Source organism: Panulirus ornatus, chromosome 39, assembly GCF_036320965.1.
Source record: "Panulirus ornatus isolate Po-2019 chromosome 39, ASM3632096v1, whole genome shotgun sequence".
Taxonomy (NCBI): domain Eukaryota; kingdom Metazoa; phylum Arthropoda; class Malacostraca; order Decapoda; family Palinuridae; genus Panulirus; species Panulirus ornatus.
Genome location: NC_092262.1, coordinates 5,017,766 through 5,044,559, shown reverse-complemented (window position 1 = coordinate 5,044,559; position 26,794 = coordinate 5,017,766). Strand labels below are relative to the sequence as shown.

Here is a 26,794-nt window from a genome sequence, read left to right as displayed (position 1 = left end):
GGAAAGATTGACCAAGAGGATATATGTGTCGGAGGTGGAGGGAACGAGGAGAAGATGGAGACCAAATTGGAGGTGGAAAGATGGAGTGAAAAAGATTTTGTGTGATCGGGGCCTGAACATGCGGGAGGGTGAAAGGAGGGCAAAGAATAGAGTGAATTGGAGCGATGTGGTATACCGGGGTTGACGTGCTGTCAGTGGATTGAATCAAGGCATGTGTATGGGGGTGGGTTGGGCCATTTCTTTCGTCTGTTTCCTTGCGCTACCTCGCAAACGCGGGAGACAGCGACAAAACAAAAAAAAAAAATATATATTATCCCTGGGGATAGGGGAGAAAGAATACTTCCCACGTATTCCCTGCGTGTCGCAGAAGGTGACTAAAAGGGGAGGGAGTGGGTGGCTGGAAATCCTCCCCTCTCTTCTTTTTTAATTTTCCAAAAGAAGGAACAGAGATGGGGGCCAGGTGAGGATATGCCCTCAAAGGCCCAGTCCTCTGTTCTTAACGCTACCTTGCTATCGCGGAAAATGGCTAATAGTATGAAAAAAGAAAACAAAAAAAAATATATATATATATGCAAAAAGTATTTAAGTAATGAGTGTACATAAGATGCAGGCAAGACCATGAGGAAATGGAAAATACAAAGTGTCAAATGCTTTTGTATGATCACATTGTCAGGACCAAGCACATATAGCAAAAACCAGAATGTAATATACCAACTGCCATGAGTGGGGCATGCAAATGAATTAAGAAACACATGAAGGGATTCAGGCACAGGTCACCCTTGATGACCTCACCTCCCTCAAATTATGAACTCAGTTTAACCTATGTTCTGGTAAACATATTTACAATTCTGTCACTTATAAAACTATCTAGTTCATATAAACCAACACTTTGATTCATATTAATATCTATATGTTTGATAAGAGATGTTTCTCCAACATTTCTATCCATTACATAGTTATTGTATGAGATAACCTTAACACTACTCCACTCAGTTTTATGACGAGAAAGTCTAGTGGACATACATTGTATTAAATCCTTGGCCATACCTAACACTACTTTTATGTTGTTCAACCATAACACTATTAAACTTAACACTTAGATTGTAATTTTCATAGGGATGGAAATAACCTAAAATTCAACATATATCTCCAACTCAGAAGTGTCTGTTCATATATTTTTTAATACTCTGCTTCCACAATAAAGTGAAATGATATGTGTTTTCATTATGTTTCTTACAGCATTTTGCATGTGTAGTCCAGAATTCACTGATCATGAACTCTGCAATATTCATGACAGTGGGTATTATTTACATTATCCCAAATATTTCTTTAATCCATCTTGTAATCTTGCTAGAAAGTCTTTTTACAGTGTTCATGTAAAGAAATATTTGCGACAAACATATTGGTATTATCCTACTGTGAGAACTTGCTTAATGTTTCTGTTTTGTTTGATATGAATGTAGTGCTCAGCAATAATAATAATGTCAAGGAAAGTCTTATCAGAAATTCTGTATATCCTCAGAAGGGTTGTGTGTGATCAGTCTTACATTGGTCATACTGGTAAGGTTCTTGGCATTAGGGTTAAACACCATCAAAATAGTGTTGGGAATTATCAAGAATCTAATGCAATATTTGTCCACCTTAGAGATTTTCATCATCAAACTGACAGGGGCAGTGTTAGTTATCACATACAATAACTCAGTAATGGATAGAAATATTGTAGAATCATCTCTTATCAAACATGGAAGAAATATCAATATGAATCAAAATGCTGGTTAGATACCTTTATAAGAGACAAAATTGTACTCATATTTCACAAAACATAACTTCAGAAAGGTGCGGTTGTCGAGGGTGACCTGCGACCTAATCCCTTCATCTGTCTCTTAATCCATTTGCCTGCCCTGCCCAGAGGCATCTGGTATGTTATATTCTGGTTCCCTCCATCTGTACACAGTCTTACACAGTCTTGACAATACAGTTATACGAAAGCACTTGAAACTTTGTATCTTCCATTTCCTAATGGTTTTACTCACGTCTATAAATTAAAACAGTAGTGGTACATAATTTTACAAAGACCAGTCATACATCCTAAACTTAAAGCCGTCACTCAATACTGTCATTGTACTTTATTTCACTAATTCCTCAAAGAATTTAGTATATAATTCATTAGTTTTGAAAACTATCTTCAAAGCCATCTATTTACACAGATAATATACACAATATTATATTTTGTGTTTTATGTTATGCATTTATGAATTCAATTAAAACATGAGAGTGGTTAATCATAAGACAAGGTTCTATGCCTGGCTTGGACCTAGCAAATATGTGAATCTGATGAACTTACTGAAACTTACTAATATAACAAAACACACTGCCAGATTCTGAATGCTGAATGGCTATAAAAGCACACATTATACATACATAAATACTAGATAGTTCTTTGCTGTTCACAGCTCATAATTACTAAGGCTGTACATCATAAAAATATGAAAACATTTGCTAACAGTAAAGAAATAATTTTGTTGCAGATGAGGTAGGAGAAATTCCATTAAGTAAAATGATGATTATTGACAAAATAAAACCAATTCCACGTAAATGTGACTCAGCTTTGCCAACTCAGTGTAACTTGTGTAGTCTTTCATTTCCAAAAAAAAGCATACATAGGTAATTCAGTAAAACTTCATGTGGGATTATAAACAAATATTCCATAAACTTGAAGTATGTAGCCACTTTATGGAATTTACAGTTAAAAAGCTTCATAAGATAATAATAAAAAACAAAAATGCTGTAACACAAAAAACAAACTGTTCACACATAACAAATTCATCAACATAAAATTTCATCTGATTTCAAAAGCTCAAACTAATTCATTAAAAGAATTAAGCAAATAATCATTAGTACTCCTTTTGCATTAAAATCTTAAATCACCTGCATGCTCCAGAAAGCTATTCAGATTCCATATCAAGATTATTATAAACTCTTATCAGATTTTCTTGCTTAGTTGTATAAAAATTGGATGATCATGATAACAGTAATAACTGTACTGACTGACATAAGAGGTTTCCATAAACAAATGTACTTTGCGTTTTGCAGAGATGTAATTTACCAAAAATGTCGTGCCATGTACAATGGCTTCATATCTTTCAAAGTTTTATCTTAGAAATCTGAGTATTATCTTTACCTTTATTCACAATTACATGAGGTGTATCAAATGTATACAGCCTCACAGATCATTCATACATAGCTTCAACTTACATCATAATAATGAACAAATTCTGATACAAAACCTGATAATTGTTCATCTGCTATTTACACACAACATACTTCCACTGCATGTGATCAACAACATTCCTGACATACTTTGACAGTCTGCTTAATAAATCTGTTCACCTCAAACTCTTCTGAATTAAGAACTTCTCATCAATTTTCAACATAAATATCACAAACAAATAATAATATCTTTTTTTATATATATATTCTATTTCTCTTATTTATTATCAAATTTATTATATTATTATAAAAATGGTGGTTCCAACAATGTTATATGGTTACGAGGCATGGGCTATAGATAGGGTTGTGTGGAGGAGGGTGGATGTGTTGGAAATGAAATGTCTGAGGACAATATGTGGTGTAAGGTGGTTTGATCAAGTAAGTAATGAAAGGGTAAGAGAGATGTGTGGTAGTAAAAAGAGTGTGGTGGAGAGAGCAGAAGAGGGTGTATTGAAATGGTGTGGTCACATGGAAAGAATGAGTGAGGAAAGATTGACAAAGAGGATAATGTGCCGAAGGTGGAGGGAACGAGAAGTGGGAGACCAAATTGGAGGTGGAAGGATGGAGTGAAAAAGATTTTGAGTGATCAGGACCTGAACATACAGGAGGGTGAAAGGCATGCAAGAAATAGAGTGAATGGGAACAATGTGGTATACCGGGGTCGACGTGCTGTCAATGGACTGAACCAGGGCATTTGAAGTGTCTTGGGTAAACCATGGACAGTCTCTAGCTGTCATGTGTAATGCACCAAAATCACAGCTCCCTTACCACATCCAGGCCCCACAAAACTTTCTACGGTTTACCCCAGATGCTTAACATGCCCTGGTTCAATCCATTGACAGCACGTCAACCCCAGTATACTACATCGTCCCAATTCACTCCATTCCCCGCATGCCCCTCACCCTCCTGTATGTTCACACCCCGATCGCTCAAAATTCCCCTCACTCCATCCTTCCACCTCCTATCTGGTCTCCCACCTCTTCTTGTTCCCTCCATCTCTGACACACACATCCCCCTGTCAATCTTTCCTCACTCATTCCTTCCACATGACCAAAACACCTCAACACTAGCTCCTCTGCTCTCTCAACCACACTCCTTTTACCCCCCCCCCAACCCCTCATCACTCACTCGATCAAACCACCCCACACCACACACTGTCCTCAAACACCCCACCTCCACCACATCCACCCTCTACACAACCCCATCCACAGACCATGCCCTGCAACCACACAACATTGCTGGAACCACTACTCCCTCAAACACCCAACTTCGTTCTATGGGACAATGTTCTTGCCTTCCATCCACTCTTCAATGCTCCCAGAACCTTCGCCCCCTCCCCCACCCTGTGATTCACTTCCACTTCCATGGTTCCATCCACTGCCAAATCCACTCCCAGATATCTAAAACATCCCACCTCCTCCAGCCCCTCTCCGTTCAAACCCACCTCCCAACCAACCCATCCCTCAACCCCACAGAACCCAACTACCTTGCTCCTATCCACACTCACTCTCAGCTTTCTTCCTTCACACACCTTACCAAGCTCAGTCACCAACCTCTGCAGTTTCTCACCCGAATCAGCCACCAGTGCTGTATCATCAGCGAACAACAACTGACTCACCGCCCAAGCCCTCCCATAAATAACAGACTGCACAACAGACACCACGCACCCCTGCCGCAAACTGACATTCACTAGGAACCAATCACCCCCCCCCCCTCTCCCCACTCGTACACATGCCCCTCATCCCCGACAAAACTTTTCACTGCTTCCAGCAACTTACCTCCCACGCCACATACTCCCAACACCCTCCACAAAGCATCTCCCCCAAAAGTATCATATGCCTTCTCCAGATCTACAAACGCCACACACAAATCCATATATGAAAATTAATATTTTTCTTTTTATTATACTTAGTCGCTGTCTCCTGCGTTAGCGAGGCAGCGCAAGGAAACAGACGAAAGACTGGCCCAACCCACCCACATACACATGTATATACACAAACACCTACACTTGCACATATACATACTTATACATTTCAACATATACATACATATACAAACAAATACATATATACACATGTACATATTCATACTTGCTGCCTTCATCCATTCCTGTCGCCAACCCGCCTCACATGAAATGGCACCCCCCCCTCCCCCTGTGCACGCATGAGGTAGCGCTAGGAAAAGACAACAAAGGCCACATTCGTTCACACTCAGTTTCTAGCTGTCATGTGTAATGCACCAAAACCACAGCTCCCTTTCTACATCCAGGCCTGCAAAACTTTCCATGGTTTACCCCAGACGCTTCACATGCTCTGGTTCAATCCACTGACAGCACGTCAAGCCTGGTATATCACATCGTTCCAATTCACTATTCCTTGCACGCCTTTCACCCTCCTGTATGTTCAGGCCCCGATCGCTCAAAATCTTTTTCACTCCATCCTTCCACCTCCAATTAGGTCTCCCACTTCTTCTCATTCCCTCCTCACACATTCTCTCCATTTGACCAAACAATTTCAAAACACTCTCTTCTGCTCTGTCAACCACACTCTTTTAATTATCACACATCTCTCTTACCTCTTCATTACTTACTCGATCAAACCACCTCACACCACACATTGTCCTCAAACACTTCATTTCCAACACATCCACCCTCCTCTGCACAACCATATATATATGATCACACCACTTAAGGATACTTCCTTATCCATGCATCTTTCCAAAACATTACGTCACATCTTCCAACTTTATCCTTAAATTCTATTAGTCTCTACTGTTATATGCAAATATAACAATTTGTACATCTTTTCGTTTATCTATCTGCATCAAGAAAAAATAAAGAACAATGAAATATTTCTTACATATCATCTAAATCACATACTACCACTATTCAAAGAAGGATGAACTTTTGTACACAGCCAAACCTTTTTCCATATAATTTCTTATAAGTTTTGTTCAATCATATATGTCCGACAAGTTTTTGAGTTAATTGCTTACAAAAGCACAGTCTTCTTAAATGAATAGGACTCTATAGCAGATGTGTATTTGAGAGGAAGGTAAATGAAATGATGTAATTTAAACTATACTCTTAAAATTGGGCTTCTGTATAGCGCACTGAATGTCATCTAGGATAGTACTTTCTTTGAATGACACACTAAAGGTGTTCATTATTCACAAGATTTTTTCCTACTCCATATACCTTTGTCTTCCATTTTAATGGAATCAGTAACACATTTCTTTTTCAGTCTCAAATACAAAGACTTATTATGAGAGGTATGGATTAATGGCTGATGTATGGTTTTTGGGTCAATCTAAATTCTAGAAGAAAGGTCCTTGAAGGACTTATGACTATTAGTCATAGATATAGCAAAAACAATTTAGTGCCTCAGCCACCGACCATTACATAAGATTCTTATTTTGAATTTTGAGTTGTATGTGAAACATACAACCCACTTCGCATACGTTTGATGCATAAATTGGTATGAAGAGCAAAACAATATACTGTGAATGACTGAATGTTTACAGAAGTCATCTTGAATTGAGAGCAGTCATTCATTAGCTTGGATTTTCTTTGGAAACATATTCATAAGTCGCTTTTTGTAATCATGCTTAAAAGCATAGTATATCTTCATGTCTCAAATGCATATAACCAAAGATGTTTCCCACACACCTCAATGAAACTTTAATATACGATATTACAGGTTCCCAACAGAATTTTTCCAAGAATTTATTGCATTTTTTTCTCTTTTGCTTTGGGAGCCTAATATTTAATCTATATTTTACTGCCAAAAGTATATTTATTGAAAAAATCTATATACTTAGAACATGTGGTTCTTTTCACTTCTGTTTCCATTTGTTTCATTTGCTAATGCATATCAGACAAATGGGTTGACAATCAGGCCTGTTTAGATTAAGTGGTGAGTTCTCATCACCAATATATACTACACTGTAAGTCATTTGTTGAGTCTCTATCAGCAATAGATAATCTCCACTCTGGCAAGCTCAATTTTTTGAGATTCTTACCATGTTATTAACAAGCAATACCTATGTAACCAGATATCAAATCATCTCAGAAGGTAACTCCACGAGATGAAGAGAAATCATTAAACCTCATTAAAGTTGACTTATAAATCCTTTTTTTTTGCATTCAGGTTCTAAATTCTCATTCTTCAGTTGAAGCTTCAAGGGGTTGGTTCCTCAGAGATGTGACATTCTAGGCATGGGTTTCAGTCAGAAGCGTATGATCATTGTATTGTCATTTCCCTTTTCACTAGCAAATCCAACAGAGGAGTAAAAAGGCTTCATTTCATCCTTACAATCCAGCCCAAGTTTGTAACAACCCACTTGCTGTGCCAGGAGAAGGATGGTTGTGACAATCCTGCATAAAAATTAATAATCAATATCAGTTATCTTACTTTATAAATGTACAAGTACAAAAATGGAAGTCATAATTATGCATGAACATGAGATCCCATAGCCTTAGCAGGCTATTGACTACCCCCTCTGAAAAGGATTTATCAAGATACTTCATACTAAAGATAAAGTAAATATACTGTATTTTGGCTAAGTAGCATTATGAATATAACATTGGTTCTTACAGAATACATAGAAAAGGTGTAAAATCCATCTCAAGTGAAATTATAGGCTATATTATTAGCAAATGCCTTGCCATGCATATGTCCATCTGTAATGCCTTGTCCTTCATAATTACAATACAAGCACTATGATCACAGAAAGCTACAAGTATTTAAGGATGTAACAGCTTTCATGTATACAATAATGCCAAATCAAATTGGAGATGGAGTTACATATCAGATCAAACTCTGATGGTATATCTCATGCTCATGTGACTAACACTACATTTACAAATGGTTTATTCACATGAATAATTCATGAAGTGTCTATGAGCATCAATTTCAAACTTTAATAACATGCATCCTCATACTGATGATGCACTCCCTCTTTGAAATCTTAGCATCAAATCAACAGACACCGGAATCACATAACATTTCCCTAAAAAACTGTGTTTTGTCCAAGTGATTTTTTATCTGAGCATTGGACAGGATGAGTTCATATTGTTAGGGATGTCATAGTCCAGCCACACCATATGAATTAAAATGTTTGTCAACATTAATGGTAATACTTATATGAGTATCAACATTACTACAACTATGTTCACTTAGGAGGAAAAGATAATTTGAGATAAGTACTTCTTTACATCTTTTCTAAGAGATTTCTCACCTAACATTATGCTGTGGCATCTGAGTGTCCTATTCCTGCACCTTTTAAAGAACCGTTCAATGTCTTCGTCACTGACTGGGTTTAAACTTAAAAGGCTGTGATCCTTTCAATTCCTCAATCTTTTCTCTACCATGGTGGACAAATTTAAGGTTTCTAGTCTTTCTCTGGAACTCAGCACTTTTTGTATTTCATGCAAGATGGCCTTTATTTTGGGTAGGGTTTGCCTGTGCCATGTTGGTCATTTTAAAAGAATTACTATAAACATTGTCCACCTTGTTTATAAAGCTGAAGGCTACAGTTAGGTTACTATCCTTTCTAGTGACATGTTGAATAACATTGTGAAAGGCCTAGCAAGTGCCTCTGCACATTCCTTCAATACACATGAGAAGACTTCATATAAGGGTAAAATCGTTTTAATACATGACCTTGTCATTTCTATCAATTTCTATTTCTTCCATTTATAATTTTTTCCCTTAGGTTTACATACCCGTTCAGAAATTTGGTGTGCAGCCTTTTCATATACCTCTCATACGTATATACCCATACATATGTGCATACATTGCCTGCAGCTAGAAATTCTTACTTTATTTTTGTCTGCAGCAATTTTTGAGGGCAATGACATGTCTGACTGTAAATGAAATTCAAAATACAGTAATATAACCTAAAGACTAGATCCTGTCCTCTGAATGGTTAGTTTATGAAACTGAAAAAATCAAAATAAAGAAAAGATGCAAGGAAAGAAAGATGAAAAATACATTTGCTATAAAATAAACAAAGATGGAAAAGACAGCATAGCTGTACAATGGATATAGGAATGGAAAATAAGGAATAACGATGAAAAGAGAAGATATCTATTAAAAGGGATACATATACAAAAAGAGGAAATGATGATAACAGAAGTGGAGGGGAAAGAAGACCTGAAGGGAAATGAAAGCCCGAGAAATCAATAGAGAAAAATACTTACAGTTTTCCTAACTGCTTACCACGGTACTCATTACTAACAATAACATCTTCCAGTCTTCCACGCTGCAAAGGGAGAAGGAAAATTAGCTCTAAAATTTGTTCAAAAGAAGAAATGTGTATATTTCACTGTTAGCACATTCAACACTCTAGTGAGCATAAATGTTAAATCCCCAGACATGATATACCCAAGGTATAATCAAAATTCTAGATAGATTCAGTGCATAGGACACAATCAGAACCAAAGATAGCCTCAAGGGTGCAAACACACTTGACATTTTAAACAATCTATATTCAAGATGATCTAAGCAGCATGATAGACCAGGGCTAACAGCATGGTAGACCAGGGATAGCAGCATGGTAGACCAGGGCAAGCAACACGGTAGACAAAGGCTAGCAACATGGGAGACAAGGGCTAGCAGCATGGTAAACCAGGACGAGCAACATGGTAGACCTATTCAACATCTAGCAGTAAGACCAACAGCACACTACAAAATCCAGACTCAGCAGGTGTGCCAGAGTAAAGGTAGCACAAGGTAGGGTGTACCACAACTATCAGAAGGCAATCACCTCTTAGAACACTTATGACAGATCTGTGAGAACATGTCACTATTAGGATACACTCAACACTCCTCAATACACACTCAACAGGATGTAAACTTACTGCTGACTCGCCACAGGATGCCCAGGAGTATGGCTGAGTACATGGTCAACAGGACACCAAACACTCCCAGGTAACCCCACCCAAGGAGGGATAATGTCATCCTGTTATACCTAGTGCAACTTGTCCTGTGCTGCAGGTGTCTCTTGTACTTCCTTCACTCAAGACAAATCTTCACCAGGCTGTCACTAATTCATAGTGATTCAGAAGATCCCTTATATATTGTATTGCTTGACACAGAAGGAACTTACACACACACACACAGCAGTAACTTCCAGATGAAGCAAAAAATTCTTCAGGGTAGGAATACTGGCTATTACAGGCAGAGATATGTGTGCAGGTACTGGCAGAGCTCTTAACCCCAGTAGCTGTAGATCTCACCTTTGTTCTTCCTCAGTTAAATTCTCTAACCTCTACACACACTTAACACAATGTTATCCAACAAGGGATGAATCCTAAGTGTTCCTACACACACACACACACACACACACACACACACACATACAAAACACACGGCTTGACGACCCACTTGAATGTGTCAGTGAGCTTGAGAACCACAAAACTTAATCAAGTGAGTGGACTTATAACTATCAGTACACCACTATGATAGCCGACATGCTACGCTACCACCTCTCTCTCTCTCTCTCTCTCTCTCCCTACTGTGGTAAGACGAATGGTTATATACTGCCACAGATAGTACACCACCATCACATCTGACACACTGCTCTACCATACCTCTTTCTTCCCCCACTGTGGTAATACATATGGCTGTGTATAGTGACACAGACAATCTCTACACGTCCTTGTATCCTCATAGGAAACCATGAATTGTGACATTATCTAAAAATATATATCATGCTGTCCAAATGTATTGATAGGGGAGGAGCAAGACCAATCAACCAACCCAGAGAACCTTGTGTAGTGTCAGTATAGGTCTGTCAGGCACCTCAAACCACACATCAGCATTAGTCATCTGGTCTGCCATAAAATTCACACCACACATCAGTCATCTAGTATAATCATAACTATTATAATCAGGAGGATCAAGTGAGAGGGTGCTAAACAAGGTGTGTGTACTGCCACAGGACAATACTAGCACTGCATGAGGACTGCTGGGAAGAGTCAGGCACACATGTACAGGGAAGCCAGAAGTGTGGCCACACCTGCCCACCACACTAACACAAACACAGGTGTCAGCCCAGCAGGTTACAGCTGCTAACCCTACAGTAATGAGCAGGAACACTGTCCCCTACACTGTGTGAGTGTGGGTGCCTCCTCACTAGTTTATGCAGTGTGAGTACAGCAGTCCTCTTACTACATTATTGAACTTTATCACTGAACATGGTGGCACATGACATGTTTACAACACTACATCTACAAAATACTTGACTACCTCCCACTACCACAACATATCTGACTACCTCCCACCACTACAACATACCTGACTACCTCCCACCACTACAACATACCTGACAACCTTCCACCACCACAATATATCTGACTACCTCCTAACAGCTACCCCTGGCAGTAGGATCTACCCAGGTGGTATCAACACTTGGCCATGTCCCATTCCTATACATATCAAGACCCTGATTAATTTCATGAAAACTTTAAAGGTTGGGAAGTTGTGGGAGAGGGACTTGTGTGTATGTGTGTGAACATAATACCTTGGCACATCCATGGATGATCTATGGGGGGTGGGGGGGCAGACATACCTTAGTACATTCACGGATGAACTTGAGTTCACAAGCCAGCGTGGCAGAGCCCACAATCTGGCCCAGGTGGACATCCTCGATGACGGTAACATAGTAGTGACCTGGACAACCCTTCATCTGGTCGAACCTCTCTGTAACATGATGTAATAGTTACTCACAACACACTTCACCACCACAACCCACCATAACACATCTCAATGTCACCACCCACCATAACACACCTCAACACCAATACATATTCACCACCACCAACAATGGGGCCTTTGTTGTCTTTTCCTAGTGCTACCTCGCACACATGAGGGGGGAGGGGGATGGTATTCCATGTGTGGCGAGGTGGCGATGGGAATGAATAAAGGCAGACAGTGTGAATTGTGTGCATGGGTATATATGTATGTGTCTGTGTGTGTATATATATGTCTACATTGAGATGTATAGGTATGTATATTTGCGTGTGTGGACGTGTATGTATATACATTGTGTATGGGGGTGGGTTGGGCCATTTCTTTCGTCTGTTTCCTTGCGCTACCTCGCAAACGCGGGGGACAGCGACAAAGCAAAATAAAAAAAAATAAGAATATATATATATATGTATATATATCTTTCTTTTTCTTTCAAACTATTCGCCATTTCCCGCATTAGCGAGGTAGCGTTAAGAACAGAGGACTGGGCCTTGAGGGAATACCCTCACCTGGCCCAATTCTCTGTTCCTTCTTTTGGAAAATTAAAAAAAAAAAAAAACGAGAGGGGAGGATTTCCAGCCCCCCGCTCCCTCCCCTTTTAGTCGCCTTCTACGACACGCAGGGAATACGTGGGAAGTATTCTTTCTCCCCTATCCCCAGGGATAATGTATATTTATATATATATATATATATATATATATATATGTATATATATATATATATATATTTTTTTTTTTTTTTTTTTTTTATACTTTGTCGCTGTCTCCCGCGTTTGCGAGGTAGCGCAAGGAAACAGACGAAAGAAATGGCCCAACCCCCCCCCCATACACATGTACATACACACGTCCACACACGCAAATATACATACCTACACAGCTTTCCATGGTTTACCCCAGACGCTTCACATGCCTTGATTCACTCCACTGACAGCACGTCAACCCCTGTATACCACATCGCTCCAATTCACTCTATTCCTTGCCCTCCTTTCACCCTCCTGCATGTTCAGGCCCCGATCACACAAAATCTTTTTCACTCCATCTTTCCACCTCCAATTTGGTCTCCCTCTTCTCCTCGTTCCCTCCACCTCCGACACATATATCCTCTTGGTCAATCTTTCCTCACTCATTCTCTCCATGTGCCCAAACCATTTCAAAACACCCTCTTCTGCTCTCTCAACCACGCTCTTTTTATTTCCACACATCTCTCTTACCCTTACGTTACTTACTCGATCAAACCACCTCACACCACACATTGTCCTCAAACATCTCATTTCCAGCACATCCATCCTCCTGCGCACAACTCTATCCATAGCCCACGCCTCGCAACCATACAACATTGTTGGAACCACTATTCCTTCAAACATACCCATTTTTGCTTTCCGAGATAATGTTCTCGACTTCCACACATTCTTCAAGGCTCCCAGAATTTTCGCCCCCTCCCCCACCCTATGATCCACTTCCGCTTCCATGGTTCCATCCGCTGACAGATCCACTCCCAGATATCTAAAACACTTCACTTCCTCCAGTTTTTCTCCATTCAAACTCACCTCCCAATTGACTTGACCCTCAACCCTACTGTACCTAATAACCTTGCTCTTATTCACATTTACTCTTAACTTTCTTCTTCCACACACTTTACCAAACTCAGTCACCAGCTTCTGCAGTTTCTCACATGAATCAGCCACCAGCGCTGTATCATCAGCGAACAACAACTGACTCACTTCCCAAGCTCTCTCATCCCCAACAGACTTCATACTTGCCCCTCTATCCAGGACTCTTGCATTTACCTCCCTAACAACCCCATCCATAAAGAAATTAAACAACCATGGAGACATCACACACCCCTGCCGCAAACCTACATTCACTGAGAACCAATCACTTTCCTCTCTTCCTACACGTAAACATGCCTTACATCCTCGATAAAAACTTTTCACTGCTTCTAACAACTTGCCTCCCACACCATATATTCTTAATAACTTCCACAGAGCATCTCTATCAACTCTATCATATGCCTTCTCCAGATCCATAAATGCTACATACAAATCCATTTGCTTTTCTAAGTATTTCTCACATACATTCTTCAAAGCAAACACCTGATCCACACATCCTCTACCACTTCTGAAACCGCACTGCTCTTCCCCAATCTGATGCTCTGTACATGCCTTCACCCTCTCAATCAATACCCTCCCATATAATTTACCAGGAATACTCAACAAACTTATACCTCTGTAATTTGAGCACTCACTCTTATCCCCTTTGCCTTTGTACAATGGCACTATGCACGCATTCCGCCAATCCTCAGGCACCTCACCATGAGTCATACATACATTAAATAACCTTACCAACCAGTCAACAATACAGTCACCCCCTTTTTTAATAAATTCCACTGCAATACCATCCAAACCTGCTGCCTTGCCGGCTTTCATCTTCCGCAAAGCTTTTACTACCTGTTCTCTGTTTACCAAATCATTTTCCCTAACCCTCTCACTTTGCACACCACCTCGACCAAAACACCCTATATCTGCCACTCTGTCATCAGACACATTCAACAAACCTTCAAAATACTCATTCCATCTCCTTCTCACATCACCACTACTTGTTATCACCTCCCCATTTACGCCCTTCACTGAAGTTCCCATTTGCTCCCTTGTCTTACGCACCCTATTTACCTCCTTCCAGAACATCTTTTTATTCTCCCTAAAATTTACTGATAGTCTCTCACCCCAACTCTCATTTGCCCTTTTTTTCACCTCTTGCACCTTTCTCTTGACCTCCTGTCTCTTTCTTTTATACTTCTCCCACTCAATTGCATTTTTTCCCTGCAAAAATCGTCCAAATGTCTCTCTCTTCTCTTTCACTAATTCTCTTACTTCTTCATCCCACCACTCACTACCCTTTCTAAACAGCCCACCTCCCACTCTTCTCATGCCACAAGCATCTTTTGCGCAATCCATCACTGATTCCCTAAATACATCCCATTCCTCCCCCACTCCCCTTACTTCCATTGTTCTCACTTTTTCCATTCTGTACACAGTCTCTCCTGGTACTTCCCCACACAGGTCTCCTTCCCAAGCTCACTTACTCTCACCACCTTCTTCACCCCAACATTCACTCCTCTTTTCTGAAAACCCATACTAATCTTCACCTTAGCCTCCACAAGATAATGATCAGACATCCCTCCAGTTGCACCTCTCAGCACATTAACATCCAAAAGTCTCTCTTTCGCACGCCTGTCAATTAACACGTAATCCAATAACGCTCTCTGGCCATCTCTCCTACTTACATAAGTATACTTATGTATATCTCGCTTTTTAAACCAGGTATTCCCAATCATCAGTCCTTTTTCAGCACATAAATCTACAAGCTCTTCACCATTTCCATTTACAACACTGAACACCCCATGCATACCAATTATTCCCTCAACTGCCACATTACTCACCTTTGCATTCAAATCACCCATCACTATAACCCGGTCTCGTGCATCAAAACCGCTAACACACTCATTCAGCTGCTCCCAAAACACTTGCCTCTCATGATCTTTCTTCTCATGCCCAGGTGCATATGCACCAATAATCACCCACCTCTCTCCATCAACTTTCAATTTTACCCATATTAATCGAGAATTTACTTTCTTACATTCTATCACATACTCCCACAACTCCTGTTTCAGGAGTATTGCTACTCCTTCCCTTGCTCTTGTCCTCTCACTAACCCCTGACTTCACTCCCCAGACATTTCCAAACCACTCTTCCCCTTTACCCTTGAGCTTCGTTTCACTCAGAGCCAAAACATCCAGGTTCCTTTCCTCAAACATACTACCTATCTCTCCTTTTTTCACATCTTGGTTACATCCACACACATTTAGGCACCCCACTCTGAGCCTTCGAGGAGGAGGATGATCACTCCCCGCGTGACTCCTTCTGTTTCCCATTTTAGAAAGTTAATACAAGGAGGGGAGGATTTCCGGCCCCCCGCTCCCGTCCCCTCTAGTCGCTTTCTACGACACGCGAGGAATACGTGGGAAGTATTCTTTCACCCCTATCCCCAGGGATAATATACATATATATATACAATATACACATTATATACACAATATATATATATATATATATATATATATATATATATATATATATATATATATATATATCGCTACCTCGCTAATGCGGGAAATGGCGAATAGTATGAAAGAAAGAAAGATATATATATATATATATATATATATATATATATATATATATATATATATATGTATATATATATATATATATATATATATATATATATATATATATATATATATATATATATATATATATATATAATGTATATATATATATATATATATATATATATATATATATATATATATATATATATATTATCCCTGGGGATAGGGGAGAAAGAATACTTCCCACGTATTCCCTGCGTGTCGTAGAAGGCGACTAAAAGGGGAGGGAGCGGGGGGCTGGAAATCCTCCCCTCTCATTACTTTTTTTTTAATTTTCCAAAAGAAGGAACAGAGAAGGGGGCCAGGTGAGGATATTAACTCAAAGGCCCAGTTCTCTGTTCTTAACGCTACCTCGCTAAAGTGGGAAATGGCGAATAGTTTGAAAGAAAAAGAATATATATATATACATTGGGTTGATTAGAAAGGGTAGTGAGTGGTGGGATGAAGAAGTAAGATTATTAGTGAAAGAGAAGAGAGAGGCATTTGGGCGATTTTTGCAGGGAAAAAATGTAAATGAGTGGGAGATGTATAAAAGTAAGAGGCAGGAGGTCAAGAGAAAGGTGCAAGAGGTGAAAAAGAGGGCAAATGAGAGTTGGGGTGAGAAAGTATCATTAAATCTTAGGGAGAATAAAAAGATGTTCTGGAAGGAGGTAAATAAAGTGCATAAGACAAGGGAGCAAATGGGAACTTCAGTGAAGGGGGCTAATGGGGAGGTGATAACAAGTAGTGGTGATGTGAGAAGGAGATGGAGTGAGTATTTTGAAGGTTTGTTGAATGTGTTTGATGATAGAGTGGCAGATATAGGGTGTTTTGGTTGAGGTGGTGTGCAAAGTGAGAGGGTTAGGGAAAATGATTTGGTAAACAGAGAACAGGTAGTAAAAACTTAGTGGAAGATGAAAGCCGGCAAGGCAGCAGGTTTGGATGGTATTGCAGTGGAATTTATTAAAAAAGGGGGTGACTGTATTGTTGACTGGTTGGTAAGGTTATTTAATGTGTGCATGATTCATAGTGAGGTGCCTGAGGATTGGCGGAATGCTTGCATAGTGCCATTGTACAAAGGCAAAGGGGATAAGAGTGAGTGCTCAAATTACAGAGGTATAAGTTTGTTGAATATTCCTAGTAAATTATATGGAGGGTATTGATTGAGAGGGTGAAGGCATGTACAGAGCATCAGATTGGGGAAGAGCAGTGTGGTTTCAGAAGTGGTAGAAGATGTGTGGATCAGGTGTTTGCTTTGAAGAATGTATGTGAGAAATACTTAGAAAAGCAAATGGATTTGTATGTAGCATTTATGGATCTGGAGAAGGCATATGATAGAGTTGATAGAGATGCTCTGTGGAAGGTATTAAGAATATATGGTGTGGGAGGCAAGTTGTTAGAAGCAGTGAAAAGTTTTTATCGAGGATGTAAGGCATGTGTACGTGTAGGAAGAGAGGAAAGTGATTGGTTCTCAGTGAATGTAGGTTTGCGGCAGGGGTGTGTGATGTCTCCATGGTTGTTTAATTTGTTTATGGATGGGGTTGTTAGGGAGGTGAATGCAAGAGTTTTGGAAAGAGGGGCAAGTATGAAGTCTGTTGGGGATGAGAGAGCTTGGGAAGTGAGTCAGTTGTTGTTCGCTGATGATACAGCGCTGGTGGCTGATTCATGTGAGAAACTGCAGAAGCTGGTGACTGAGTTTGGTAAAGTGTGTGAAAGAAGAAAGTTAAGAGTAAATGTGAATAAGAGCAAGGTTATTAGGTACAGTAGGGTTGAGGGTCAAGTCAATTGGGAGGTGAGTTTGAATGGAGAAAAACTGGAGGAAGTGAAGTGTTTTAGATATCTGGGAGTGGATCTGGCAGCGGATGGAACTATGGAAGCGGAAGTGGATCATAGGGTGGGGGAGGGGGCGAAAATTCTGGGAGCCTTGAAGAATGTGTGGAAGTCGAGAACATTATCTCGGAAAGCAAAAATGGGTATGTTTGAAGGAATAGTGGTTCCAACAATGTTGTATGGTTGCGAGGCGTGGGCTATAAATGGAGTTGTGCGCAGGAGGATGGATGTGCTGGAAATGAGATGTTTGAGGACAATGTGTGGTGTGAGGTGGTTTGATCGAGTAAGTAACGTAAGGGTAAGAGAGATGTGTGGAAATAAAAAGAGCGTGGTTGAGAGAGCAGAAGAGGGTGTTTTGAAATGGTTTGGGCACATGGAGAGAATGAGTGAGGAAAGATTGACCAAGAGGATATATGTGTCGGAGGTGGAGGGAACGAGGAGAAGAGGGAGACCAAATTGGAGGTGGAAAGATGGAGTGAAAAAGATTTTGTGTGATCGGGGCCTGAACATGCAGGAGGGTGAAAGGAGGGCAAGGAATAGAGTGAATTGGAGCGATGTGGTATACCGGGGTTGACGTGCTGTCAGTGGATTGAATCGGGGCATGTGAAGCGTCTGGGGTAAAACATGGAAAGCTGTGTAGGTATGTATATTTGCGTGTGTGGACGTATGTATGTACATGTGTATGGGGGTGGGTTGGGCCATTTCTTTCGTCTGTTTCCTTGCGCTACCTCGCAAACGCGGGAGACAGCGGCAAAAAAAAAAAAAAAAAAATGTATTGGCAGTACTCTCTCTCTCTCTCTCTCTCTCTCTCTCTCTCTCTCTCTCTCTCTCTCTCTCTCTCGGGTACTGTTTCTTCCACATTTCTCGTCAACAGTCAGGTCTATACTGTCCCAGATGTGACGTGTGTACTGGGAAGATCCCCATCATCGTACCTGCCACCCACCCCAGTACTGGGTGAACTGGTACGGTGCAGGGGGAAGGGGAAAGAGGTGTGGAAGGGGTACAGACAGGGATGTGGTGATGGGGGAGTGGTTAGGGGGGAGAGGGCTATCCTGGAGTAGGAGGGAGCGGGGGGGGGGGGGATGTCGCATCAACTGGTCGACCTCCGTCTGGTCGACATAAAGTACCGCAACCTACGCCTTTGTTGACCACGGCTACTGTGGTAGACACAGCCAGGATACACCCGCGATGATCCATCTCTGCTGACCATCGCTTAGTGAAAAAGTGTACCTATACTACACCAGGTGAGCAGTGTAGTGGTGTCTGTACAGGCAGGAGGAACACACACACACACACACACACACCCTACACCTGGTGAGCAGCGTAGCAGCACATGTCCAGAGCGCCCCACACACCTGACGACTCTGGTCTCATACAACCTCATCAAGATTAAAGTGTCGTCTCCCTGAAACCCGTCCAACCAGCGTATGTTGACATGCACACCCCACACCCAGGTGAGGGTGTAGCATCTACCAACACTGGGCCAACATCACACCCCACACCCAGGTGAGGGTGTAGCATCTACCAACACTAGGTCAACATCACACCCCACACCCAGGTGAGGGTGTAGCATCTACCAACACTGGGCCAACATCACACCCCACACCCAGGTGAGGGTGTAGCATCTACCAACACTAGGTCAACATCACACCCCACACCCAGGTGAGGGTGTAGCATCTACCAACACTAGGTCAACATCACACCCCACACCCAGGTGAGGGTGTAGCATCTACCAACACTAGGTCAACATCACACCCCACACCCAGGTGAGGGTGTAACATCTACCAACACTAGGTCAACATCACACCCCACACCCAGGTGAGGGTGTAACATCTACCAACACTAGATCAACATCACACCCCACACCCAGATGAGGGTGTAGCATCTACCTCTCCAGCTGGCTGCCACACCACAGCCTCTACACCCTCCCCAGCCATAATCTCCCCACCTGATAACAAGAACTTCACACTTGGCGTAAAAGCCGCTGATAACATGACGCGGGGGTGTGGGTGGGGGTGGGGGGGGGGGGTGACGACCGCTGATAACACGGATGGGTTAGTCTGGGGGACATGGCTTGGAATGCCCACCATTACTAGTGACCTCTTATCAATGGTCATGTCGTCGTCACACCGACAACACTTCCGCACTTCTTATCTCCCACGTTGGACCAGCTGCTCAGGTCAAGTGTGGCGTCATGACAGCTGGCCCTCCTGGGTGGGGTCAGCTGTAATGAATGAAGCACTCGTCAGTTAGCAGGTCACCACTCGCAACCAGGGAGGTGCTGCCACTTGGGGATCAAGAGAGACAGTGGCTGTCACGTTCCCATCCATGACCCATGTTCATGTTTTTCTTTCCTTTGCTCCGTGTTGGCATCCAGTGTACAAACTCGCTGTCTCTCAGTGTACTACATAACACCTGATAACTCACGACATCAACTTGTCAACACACGACTGTACTACACATCTACCTGTCCACACACGACTGTACTACACATCTACCTGTCAACACACGACTGTACTACACATCTACCTGTCAACACACGACTGTACTACACACCTACCTGTCACTATACATTCAAACAATCAGTGTAGGCAGTCATTCTCGGGCCCCGTGTGACCGTCTGTATGAGAGATACATGTGTGGGTGTATGTGATGTCAAGGCAGTGCGCTGGGATACTGTGTCCTGGTGATCACACACGTCAGCAGGGAGGTGGTGTGGCTCCGGGGGAGGACAATGACGTGCACGAGGACAGCCAGAGCCACAGTGCACCCACCCAGGAAGGTAGTGGACGCGGAAGGCAGCTGACGACGCTGACGGTGTTGTAACACAAAAAAACATATGACAGGTTCAGTGTGGCGGGGCCAGACAGACAGCACCAGGATGGGTCCCCACCCAGCCTACCTTGAACAGCTTGGTCGTCCTGATCTCCCTCACCCCAGACACATTCCACACACAGACAGAGTCAACTATGTGAACTATGTAGATACAGGTGGCGCTGTAACCCAACCTTCCGATACAGTTAGATACAGAGGAAGGTTAGGGGGAACCTGACATGATGACTGGGTCCCTGGTAACCTGAGGGCCACGAAGGAGTAGTACAATGTTATCATGAAGGGGAGCCTACTTTAGACACTTTACACCGTTGGTTCACAACCCTGTACTTGCCTGAACTAGGGTAGACCAGTTGCACTACAGCACACCACAACATCATGTACAACACACACACACACATACACACGCACACACAACTGAGCTGCTTGCGACAACTCGGTGTATTGCCACACTGGTGTGTTCTCAGCGTAACGTCTTAATATCATTGTGTTGATGTAATACACTTGTCGTGAGTACAGTGATCATGGTCACAGTGTCTCGTAATCCTAGTTATAACATTGAGATGAGACCAACCTTAAATCCGACCTTCTTTCCAGTTATTTTGAAGAAATAAGGAAGACATCTTGTGTTGTAGCGTCGGAGGTAAACACGTAACATGACAACCTAACTCTGGCTGGGGCATCCAGTACTGACTTGTGGGTCAGGTATGGGTGGGACCAGACGCCTCCAGTGACGCCCATCATCACCAACACTAAGGCTAACGACGCCAGAAATCATGACAAAAAACACCTGGCATTTTGGGGGAGAAGGAAAAGGTCGCTAGGTGTGGTGTGGGTCAGGATGAGAGACGCCCGGGAGTGTACACCAGCACTACCTTGCTTCCTCACAACGAACACTTCCGTCACTCAAGATGTCGGAGAAAAACAACAAAATTCTAAGAAAAAAAAAATTCTGGTGACCATAAGTGGATGAGGCTCGTCCGTGTGTGACGTCGTCAAACACCGAATTACTTACCCCTTGGTCGTCCACACTCCTGACTGGCGGGGTGTGACTCCGTGTCTCATGTATGAACAACTTTCTGTCAGAGTATTATGAAGGCCTGGTGTTGTTATCATGGGGATCATGAGGGCCTGGTGTTGTTATCATGAGGGCCTAGTGTTGTTATCATGAGGACCTGCTGGTGTTGTTATCATGGGGATCATGAGGGCCTAGTGTTGTTATCATGAGGACCTGCTGGTGTTGTTATCATGGGGATCATGAGGGCCTGGTGTTGTTATCATGGGGATCATGAGGGCCTGGTGTTGTTATCATGAGGGCCTGGTGTTGTTATCATGAGGACCTGCTGGTGTTGTTATCATGGGGATCATGAGGGCCTGGTGTTGTTATCATGAGGGCCTAGTGTTGTTATCATGAGGACCTGCTGGTGTTGTTATCATGAGGATCATGGAGGGAGGGTATAGTGGCGCACTAGCCACACTCACACCTCCTCCACCACAGTGAGGTGTACATGCCTGGCATGGCTCAGCCTGGTTCTGTTCTGGTATCTGTGGCTTCACCTGGAGGGAAGGTACGTCACCTCCTGACCCATCCTACACTCACACTCCTCCAACATTTGGTACAATCAAATCATGACACAAACCCAACCATCATTTTCATCCGTCCAGGTCGCATAATGTTTCCTGACGTGGGTTAATATGACCCGTTAACGTGACGGTACGACCCTTGGGTATATCATAGTGGCCTTTGACCTCAGCCTTAAGGGTCAAGGCAAAGGCCAGGGCATGACACCCAGGGAATGTCCTGGGGTCTGCAAGGCTCGCGTTGTCCTGATCAAAGAGGCAATGTAGTACCTGTAGCACGTCATGTACTGGCTGTAGCACGTCATGTGCTGGCTGTAGCACGTCATGTACTGGCTGTAGCACGTCATGTACTGGCTGTAGCACGTCATGTGCTGGCTGTAGCACGTCATGTACTGACTGTAGCACGTCATGTACTGGCTGTAGCACGTCATGTACTGGCTGTAGCACGTCATGTACTGGCTGTAGCACGTCATGTGCTGGCTGTAGCACGTCATGTACTGGCTGTAGCACGTCATGTACTGGCTGTAGCATGTCATGTACTGGCTGTAGCACGTCATGTACTGGCTGTAGCACGTCATGTACTGGTTGTAGCACGTCATGTACTGGCTGTAGCACGTCATGTACTGGCTGTAGCACGTCATGTACTGGCTGTAGCACGTCATGTGCTGGCTGTAGCACGTCATGTACTGGCTGTAGCACGTCATGTACTGGCTGTAGCACGTCATGTTACAGAACATGATGGTCATCTCCAGCTATAACCATTGTGAACAGAATGCTCTCATCTGGCTCTCATGCACAACAACCCCACAATAAAACAACAACAACAACAACAACAACAGACATGACCGTGACATTTTCATAATATAACAATAAAAAACAGGTGAGACTTACCGTTGAACTTTGACCTAGAGATGTCTCCAACCTTGGTCAGTTGACCCAGCAGCTGCAGGAACCCTGGCCAGGTATAAGCCAGACACAGTCATTAGTGACAATAATAACATAACACAATAATCAGCAGCAGTATGAAAAATAGCCATAACCAACACATTTATAACTTCACTGGCAATACTACTACTACTACTAGTAGTAGTAGTAGTAGTAGCAGTATTAGCTATATCAGTAGTACTGGTAGTAGTAGTAGTTAGTATAGCAGCAACAGTAGTAGTTGTCTGTGTGTTGGTGGCTGCAATGGGTATGGCAGTCATCACACCATTATCTACCATGACCCGAGTGTTGTTGTGTATCATCTATATTATCATACAGTCAAGTGCGGTAATATCATAATAATGCCATAGAAAGGGGACACCGAGAGAGAGAGAGAGAGAGAGAGAGAGAGAGAGAGAGAGAGAGAGAGAGAGAGAGAGAGAGAGAGAGAGAATGTGTGTGTGTGTGTGTGTTATACTGATGCCAGGAGGGTCGACCCCCCCCCGGGGGGGGGGGACCACCCTCACCATAACATTATGTCACAACTTCCACTCTGGCCTCCCCCCACAACCTCACAAATACTTTCTTCCTCGCTGGTCTCTATCATTATCTGCTGTGGTGTGAGGTGCTCACCTAGTGTGAGGCATTCATGAGGAGTGAGGTGCTCAGTCTCCACACCTGGTGTGAAGCATTCATGAGGCGTGAGGTGCTCCACACCTGGTGTGAGGCACTCATATTAGACTAGGAGGTTACTCATGCTTGCTGAAGTAGTTATACACCGAGGGAGAATGAGTGACCTTCACATGTGTGTGTCCTGCTGGGTCACCACTACCAACATGGGACGGATGACCCACCTCACCCACCCGTCACGCCCAGCCATCATCCACCCCACCCACCCGTCACGCCCAGGTGATGACATGACCTGCTCTACACTGATGACGTGACCTGCTCTACACTGATGACATGACCTGCTCTACACTGATGACATGACCTGTTCTACAGTGCTGGCAACACCTGCTATACACACCTGACAATGTCACCAGCCAAGGTTACTCTACCAAAAATGTTATGAGTTTCATCGTGCGGTGATCTGTAGCGGAGCTGGTTACAGTGTTGTTCTGGTAACGAAGTTAACTAATCTGTCTTCATTATTTCAGTCATTCATGTCTGAAGCTTCAGGACGGCCTGGCTGAGTAATGATTCTCCTGTTTTCCCAGTCAGGCCGTGACAACCGTCAGCATTCTGGTTCCTGCCTGACACGTCTGTGTGCAAGATGACAAAGATGGACCACTGCATCAGACAAGAAGTGCCCTAACTTGTCACTGAAACTAATCTTCCCCCACTGTACCTAGCCATCATCATGCACGTGAACCACATTTGGGTTGTGGTCGCACACAGCCCCAGGATGGCCAGTTCTGGTCACCCAACGTAGCAGCAAGGAAAATAGTACTTGGTTAACGTGTGTGTGTGTGTGTGGTCATACCTCGGTCGAAGTCCGCCTTACAGAGCGGTCTGATGCGGAGTCCCTCCCCTGGGGTGGCAGAGGTGACCCCGTTCTTCATGTGAGTGACCTTTGACCAGTCGAGTTTGGTCAGGATCTCGGGGTCATACAGGGGCTGTTCGGCGTCCTCGGGACCCACACTAGGCTGAGGGGGATGGGGGTGAGAACAAGGCAGTTAGTGATAGGCTAGTTAACAATACACACAACACGTTATAACCCTGGGCAAGGAAAATAAAGAACAGGGGATGTGTGTGAAAACATCATCTGTGTCATGTTCATCAAGAGATCTTAACTGGGAACAACAGTGTGGTGTATGACGTGAGAAACAGTACACTGACGACCAGGGCAAGTAGTGGCCAGCATTAAGGACCAGGGCCAGCAGTGGCCAACTTTATGGACCAGGGCCAACTGGGTAGTATGAGACTGTAAACGGTAACTTGTTTGTCATGAAAGCAAGGATTTCCTGACCACAGGCGTGCCAGTCTGAGGGAGGACCCAGGTCATGTTGACTATGTGTGTGCCAGTTTAAAGGAGGGTTAGGGTCATGCTGATCACAAGTGTGCCAGTGTGAGGTAATCCTTGTCAAGCTGACTACTACCAGTCAGTAATGAAGAACTAAAGGAACAACAATGGTCTCCAAAGGTACTATGGTCTTAACTTTAAGTAAAAAGCGTGAGTGGGAAAGTATAGCAAGATAATGTCAAGTTTGTTTCAAGTCAGATTACAGAAGAAGTTGTCAAGTATAAGCAGCCTCCTGACGGTGGCATTGTTCTCAGTACATGTGTCAGTCATCACACGTGTACAAAATGAGTAAGAAATGGTCATCTATTCTGCAATGCATTCCATTTTACATCATAGTTTCAATCCCTTCAATCGTTCATTCTTTTCGTCTATTACTATTTTCGTGTAAAAGTATTTCCGAATAATGAGTATCATTTTTTATATAATTGTTTATATCCTGACACTTCCCTGTGGGAATCCATTATCTACCTTGATTTTCGGTGCTATGGATAAATTTGTAATAAAGTGTATTCTTTCAGATTATCAAGACATAATTATCAATGATGAAGTTATGCAATATTTAACTACAAGCCTCACACGGTTACTCATGTAACGTAAATAAAAACACACTTACCTAACAGTTTCATGGAGAATTTTACACAACGAAGTCATTTATACTACAATCATGTTTTATGATGTGTTCTTGCGACACTTGTGAAAAAGACCAAACAAAAAATCAGCTACGATTTAAGTGAAAGTTTTTAGTAACACTCTCAATCCAAACACCAGAAAAGATTTCACTCATCCTTATTTCGCGAAAACAAATTATATAAAGACTTACCAGTTGCTCTTCCGGAGCGCCCATTGCGTCTTACTGAGAACACCAGTTATCAGCCAAGGAAGTACCACTCGTCTCCTCACCCCCTACTATCCCTTCCTGAAAGTGCCACAGATCTGACAGCACAATCTCTCGACCACTGGTAAGACATTCGTCTGTGGCGATAGTTGCCAGATACACTTTTGAAGTGCTCATGCAGTCATCATTCTGAATACACACGTTACATTTCCTCTCATACCTTAGAGTTTAGTCTGAAGTACTGAGGGACATAGAAATTCGTTTTTCTCTTTTTTCACTATAAATAAAGTAATGTCCACTCACTGTGTGGTGTCAATCAACAATCACCAGTGACCATGAAGTTCCGTTAGTCTGACATTTCCGCTTTTGAGTCTATTTAGGAAGTATATAAGCAATAATTAGACATAAATTGATAGAAGATATTCGTTGTAGCTGTTCCAGTTGGTCAAAATAATCACATGACTGGTTATCATATCGTGAGTGACCTTGTACTATACTGCAATTCAACATACATGTTAGCAGACGTCCACATCAGAT

General features: G+C 42.5%; 1 protein-coding gene across 1 annotated transcript; it reads right to left on the bottom strand.

The window, feature by feature from the left end:
* Positions 1-566: 566 nt before the first annotated feature.
* Gnpnat (glucosamine 6-phosphate N-acetyltransferase) lies at positions 567-26,785 on the bottom strand. The gene is made up of 6 exons (XM_071684816.1): positions 26,243-26,785; positions 24,883-25,045; positions 23,367-23,429; positions 11,845-11,975; positions 9,473-9,534; positions 567-7,645 (listed from the first exon to the last, which is right to left on the bottom strand). Exons 1-6 carry the CDS (start codon positions 26,264-26,266, stop codon positions 7,498-7,500), a joined length of 591 nt encoding a protein of 196 aa, XP_071540917.1. The 5' UTR covers positions 26,267-26,785; the 3' UTR covers positions 567-7,497.
* Positions 26,786-26,794: the final 9 nt, after the last annotated feature.

Excerpts from the sequence above, each read along its gene's own strand:
- Gnpnat (XM_071684816.1), bottom strand. The coding sequence starts at position 26,266 with ATGGGCGCTCCGGAAGAGCAACTG. Across the intron at positions 25,046-26,242 it reads GCGCTCCGGAAGAGCAACTG|CCTAGTGTGGGTCCCGAGGA; the intron begins GTAAGTCTTTAT and ends CATCCCCCTCAG. Across the intron at positions 9,535-11,844 it reads TCATCCGTGAATGTACTAAG|CGTGGAAGACTGGAAGATGT; the intron begins GTATGTCTGCCC and ends CTCCCTTTGCAG.